At 50.0% G+C, this 6000-nt stretch overlaps 2 protein-coding genes across 2 annotated transcripts in view; both read left to right on the plus strand.

Annotated features, from left to right (window-relative positions):
- LOC143145990 (uncharacterized) overlaps positions 1-5426 on the plus strand; it is a 164596-nt gene extending 159170 nt beyond the window's left edge. Inside the window, exons 3-5 of the mRNA XM_076309898.1 lie at positions 781-1032; positions 4016-4827; positions 4946-5426. Coding sequence (XP_076166013.1) covers positions 865-1032; positions 4016-4827; positions 4946-5426 — 1461 coding nt within the window. The 5' untranslated portion in view covers positions 781-864. The remainder of the gene's footprint in view (positions 1-780; positions 1033-4015; positions 4828-4945) is intronic.
- Positions 5427-5438: 12 nt separating this feature from the next.
- LOC143145991 (uncharacterized) lies at positions 5439-6000 on the plus strand. Its single transcript, XM_076309899.1, has 2 exons — positions 5439-5767; positions 5861-6000. Exons 1-2 carry the CDS (start codon positions 5439-5441, stop codon positions 5898-5900), a joined length of 369 nt encoding a protein of 122 aa, XP_076166014.1. The 3' UTR covers positions 5901-6000.

Consider the following 6000-nt stretch of genomic DNA (forward strand, 5'->3'; position numbering starts at 1 on the left):
TATTGACCATTCGTTGAAATTATTCAGAAATTATTCCTCGGTGATTATCAATCGACCGTTCTCTCTGATTCTTATTTTGCAACATCTTTGTTCTCAACGTTATGCGTCTAGTTTGAGCTGTAGACAGTTACGCATGGTGCAAGGACTGCCGTACAGTGCACAGATGTCTCCAAGACCAAGAGAATACCCTTTGTCAGATTGTCACCGGCACGAGTGCGAGTTGTACTACGCGAGTAGTTTCAGAAAATGGTGGGAATAAGTTCGCGACAACCTGACAGAGCACTACCAGACTCTCCGCGAGTCTGAAGCATATCTAAACTATCACTTATTAACTGTGCAACACACGTGACAGTATTCTTTAACATACGTTTAGTGATTTAAATCTCAGACAAGATTGGACTTCGTTTGAAATAATAAATAATGAATATTATAACAAGAATGTAAATTAAAACAATTTCTGTGGAGAAGGTACATAATTACAGAGGGTACATCGAGTACTACTGTCTTGTAGAAGACAAATAGAGGAAGGTCTAACTGGGAAGAGGGATATCCCAGCTTGACCTTCGAGACACCTAAATTTACAATCTGCACAGGTTTTACAACGAGATTGTACAAAGTAAAATAATTTCTGTGGAGAAGGTACATAATTACAGGGGGTACATCGAGTACCACTGTCTTGTAGAAGACACATAGAGGAAGGTCTAACTAGGAGGAGGGACATACCATATAAATTCACAGTCTGCACAAGTTTTACAATGAGATTGTGATTTTTTGTTGCAGAGTTACTGATCAGCCACCGCGTAGAAGTAAAAGCGTCGAGCAATCGCAGACCCATCGACTTAGCTGTGCCCTCGAGATGCGGTGATGGCTCTGCTCTACAGATTCGCGCAGCTGCCTGACAGCAGTAGCACGCGAGTCTTCTCGTTTGTAGTCACCAGGAGCGTGGTACGTGATCCCGAAAGAGACGTCACCAGCAAGGAGCTCGTCTGCGGTTTCCAACGATGGTCCGTCGCGTTCTCACGAGGGAACAAGGTAATTCTGACGACCTTCGACCTCGCGATACACTATCTACCCTGTCCACTGTCGATCCGCAATGTGAAAATTCCCTTGCGCACGATTAACGAGACCTAGGTAGTCCCCGCTTTCAAGCAACAAAATCGAGACGACTAGTTGGCACGAAAGCGGGGTAACGTTGTTTATTCACAACCGAGGTCAACGAGAACTGTAACTTCACAAACGAGACAGATAGCAATATTCACTTGGAACCGAGGTCCGTATGAATTGTATCTCGAAAGCGGGGTAGTCATATTTACCTCGAAGTGAGACCGATAAGCATTGTCGTTCGAAAGTGGGATAAATAGCGAACGTTTACCCGGAATCGGGGCCAAGAAGAATTGTCATTTGAAAGCGAAGTAGGTAGCGATATTTATCTCCAACTGAGGGTGATAAAGTCTGCCACTTGAAACCGGGGTGATTGGGGATATTTGTCTGAAACTGGGACCAGTAAGGATTATTCACTCGAAAGCAGAGCAAGCAGTGATATTTATCTTTAACGGAGGCTAATAAGAATTGTCACTTGAAAGCGGGGTGGGTAAAAGCGATATTTACCTCGAACCAGGGCCAATAAGAATTGTCACTCGAATGTTCCAACGTTTGATCGTGTCGCGATAAAGCAACGCACGTAAAAGGAGAGTAATCGCTTATTAGTTCGCTCGAGTCTACTTAGCGCGGTCATAAATTACTGTAAAAGGAAGCGAAAGCTCCGTAACAAGTGCTGTAGCGTTTTCTTCGCAAGTTCTCTTATCAGTGGGTATACCACTCATCTTCTCGTGTTTACCGGGTAAAGCTTAACGCTCTGCCAACAGTTTGATCGAGTTACGGTTCGTTCAATTGAACGCGGGCTCTGCGGGAGCGTGTACGATAAATTGCGAACGCGCGGGAGGAGTCGAAAAATCAATCGGCCGTGTCGATGCTTAAATTCAATTAGCGCAAGGGCCGGGCTGCTTTTGTAAATATGGACGAGGATATGGGATGCAGCGCGCGTACGAGAAATATGCTACGATTAACTCGGTAATTGGATAGCGATAATATCGGGGAATTAATGAACCCGTCAGCGATAATCTGCAATCGGTGGACTGCACGGGCGTAGCGCTTCGAGAATAAAATTGCGAAATCTCGGCTCGCGAACGAACGACCAGGAAATAAGGGCAATGCTCGCCGAGATCGATGTTGCTTCCGTTATCAGTGCGCACAGAGTGGCTGGAAAATCGCGATACGATCTGGATCAGGCTCGACGATCACGAATACGTCGAAACGATTCCTTTCGCGTTGATAACGAACATTTTAATGTTGGATATTCTTACTTCGTTGCTTCGGAATAAAGTCGATGTAATTTATGGAAATAAAGTTAATACGAAAAGCACTGTTCGGCGGTACGACGAAGTACTGAACGTAGAACTAGTCAAAAAAACAAAGTGGTAGAGAGAGTGCGCAATGTACCCTGAGCAATTGTCACACAGTCCACCGTGTTGCACCTGGTGCGTTCCTCGGGTCTCTTACGACCCGTCTCGCAATATTTCTTTGGCGGCGCTAAATTAAAGTATGTTAGAGGAAGGAGCGAACGGAAATATAAGGAAGTGGGGATAAGCGTTTCATCCCGGGCCTGCTAGTGGACTCGTCAGTAAGGCATCCTAGCAGGCCCTGCCTTATACGCCGGGACATTGGAAGATCGGTAAGAGGTCGTATATATAGCGATCGGAGCAGGTACGGGAACTTGCGGGAAACGGTTGGTGGTGAGTTTCCCTCTGGTGGCAAGCGTGGGTAGTGCCGCCACATAACCCCCTTGCCAGTGGTAAACGATACTTTGAAGTTCCGTCCTGATGTCCCAGTGGCGTAGGTATTTTTGTTCCGTTGTTCGGTGGCACAACAAGGCACAGGAGGAGGTTGTCTAGAGTAGTGGACGAGAGGAATGGTTCTTTTTCGTAGTAAGGCCCAGCTGCTGTCGATTACGAAATACGCATGGCGAGCCTTGTATGCTCAAGCCGCGATTTTACTTGTTGTCCGACGTTGATGCGTGAGCGTACCGGTACTTATGAAACGCATCCGTGTGGTCGGTGAATAATGTCGACTAAAGCTGCCTGCTGTCCTCCTGGGGTTGATCCTGATGGTTAGCCGGAGGTATAGCGTCATATCGTCGCTGGCAGGTAAAGGAGTCAACCCTCGGAGAGGGGGATTTACGAAAAATCGGCCTTTACACGTTGCGTTCCATCCATCGTCTTGTGCTGCACCTCTACTGCTGCTGTGCTGTTGTCCAGAAGGTTGCGTTGGTTCTTAGACGGGGTCACCACTTTGGCGGCGCTAAATTAAAGTATGTGAGGAAGGAGCGAACGGAAATAGGAAAAGGAGTGGGGATAAGCGTTTCATCCCGGGCCTGCTAGTGGACTCGTCAGTAAGGCATCCTAGCAGGCCCTGCCTTATACGCCGGGACATTGGAAGATCGGTAAGAGGTCGTATATATAGCGATCGGAGCAGGTACGGGAACTTGCGGGAAACGGTTGGTGGTGAGTTTCCCTCTGGTGGCAAGCGTGGGTAGTGCCGCCACATTTCCTTTCTTTATAACTGAAGCTAGGTGTAACAGTTGCGACTGGACACTTCGGTGTAATTAGAAACTTGAGTTCTATACATTGGAGACATTTTTGCCCGACAAACTTTACGCGTTCAATTAATTGGAAGAATACTTAGAGGTTAAACCTTGCAAGTGGCAGGACTGTATCGTCCATCTCCAAATTTCAATGAAATTGGTACTGAACGGTATCTCCGTACCTACCGAAACAATATTGGTGATATCGGTACGTAGAATATCGACAGTACGTGTTGGTAAACTATTAGGACAAAACAAAGTTAAAATTTGTAAAATTCCGCATTCACTCTATCAATGTGTAACGATTCCCTTCATTTTATCCAGTAAACGAAATTCCAAGATCAAAAAGATCACACGGCTTCTCTGTGCTCAAAGGTGCTGGGCGCGTACTTGGTATGGCGAGGTGCCTCGAGGAATCTTCGAGTCTACGTGGACTTCACGTTCACCCTGCTGAACAGGGAACACTTTTCGATGAACGAGGGCTTCTCGGGCAAACGGGTCAAGTTCACGTACGAGGCCCCCGCCCAAGGAAATCGCAACTACATCCCAGTTTCCGATCTCTACAACCGCAACTTCGCCGACACGAACGGCGAGTTTCAGCTGGAGCTGGCAATGTCGAACGTGCGTACCGTCTACATGACCGAGCTTAAGATGCCGAGCAGTACATTCCCAGCTGGCCAATCGAAACCGAACAAGCTGGAGACCGATTACTTCGCGTTCGGTGGCTTCGATTGGAACCTGGTGATCTATCCGCACGGGAACAAGGACCCGGAGGGTTACCGCGGCCACGACAGTTGCGTGAGCGTCTACCTGATGAGGTTGACGGGATTCGATCACCGTTGCAGAGTGAGATACAGCGTGGCGTTGGGCGAGGGTGACCGTAGGATCGACTCGGGCATGGTGGAGGATCTCTCGGACGCCGAGGGTCGTGGTTTCGGTTGGCACCCGCGCGTCAGGTGGTCCGAGATCTCGCACAAGGGAGCCATACGGATATCCCTGGAGATGGTCGAGGCTAGAACCATCTGCGAGGTAGCGGTACAAGCACGCGGACCGGCAGCTCTACCTGCGACACCGTGCTACGACAGAGACAAGCAGGCTTGGTCGATCCGGGCCGATCTTCACTCGGACACCGTCAGACTGCACTTGGTCTACAAGGACATCCACAACGTTCCACGGAATCACTTGAGGTTCGTATACACCAGTCGTTTCCAATCGCGCAAATAACGAAGGGAGATGTCCCGGGGACATCGGTAGTCGTAACAGTGCCCAACAACGTTTTAACGAATCACCCTTTCGCGTTACCAGGTACGTGAGCTGGTCGGCCTACTTGCTGAAAGAGGACGAGCCGAACGCCATCGCGATCACCCTACCGGGTGGCCCGTTCAGCCGTTACTACGCTCAAGAGTCCGCCGACGAGGGTATCATCATGGAGACGAACCTGGACACGAACGAGGTGAAGGACAACCACTGTCTGTTCCTCACGGACAAGGGCCAGCTGAGGATCCGGCTCGAGTGGAACGAGAGCCATCTGCTGTTCCAAGCGACCTACCACAAGTACGACGACGTGTGCCGCATACACAACCAGCAAATGAGACGCGAGATAGCCTCGTTGCAGGCGGAGAACTACAGCCTGGAGAGGCAGCTGTTCAGCTATCAGAAGAGTCTGGCGTACGCCCAAGCCCAGCAACAACAACAACAACAACAGCAGAACCAGAACCAACAGCACCACGGTGGCCATCAGGCGCACCTGGAGAGATCAGCGTCCACGGACACCGAATATGCCTGACAAGTGGAACAGATGAACGAGGTGCCGCCGCCGCCGCCGCCCGCCAGTTGCAGGCGGCAACTGCCAATCGTGCAGGAGAACGATCGCCGTGTCCACCAGAACCTGGTCCGTATGATGGATCGACGGCTGAGCAACGTCCAGCTCCAGCAACAGATGTACGAGATGGAGGGCCAGCAGTGCCAGCAAAGGTACGGTTCGCCAAGGCAGAGCGTCGATCAGTCCCAGCAACAGGAACACCGTCGCAGTATCGTTCAGCAACCGAAGTCAGCACGTTCGAGCGTCGGCAGATCGGACAGCGCCTCGGAACGCGGCAACGAACGTTACGCCGGCTATTATTTGGGGTACGTCGGTCAGGCAGCGCACAAAAGACGTAGGACCACTTTCTGGGAGACCCTGACGGGTCTCGTGTGCTCATTGGGCGCTTTGGCTTCCAGGGCTGCCAAGATGGCCACCAGACGGGGAGAGCCTCTTTGAAGGATCGCATAAGCGGACCAGTGGACTGGTACGATACGGGATACGAACTGGGTAACGGAAACAGTGACGTATTTATTGTGATGTGGAGAGTTACGAATGA

This window comes from Ptiloglossa arizonensis, chromosome 4 (assembly GCF_051014685.1).
Source record: "Ptiloglossa arizonensis isolate GNS036 chromosome 4, iyPtiAriz1_principal, whole genome shotgun sequence".
Classification (NCBI taxonomy): Eukaryota; Metazoa; Arthropoda; class Insecta; order Hymenoptera; family Colletidae; genus Ptiloglossa; species Ptiloglossa arizonensis.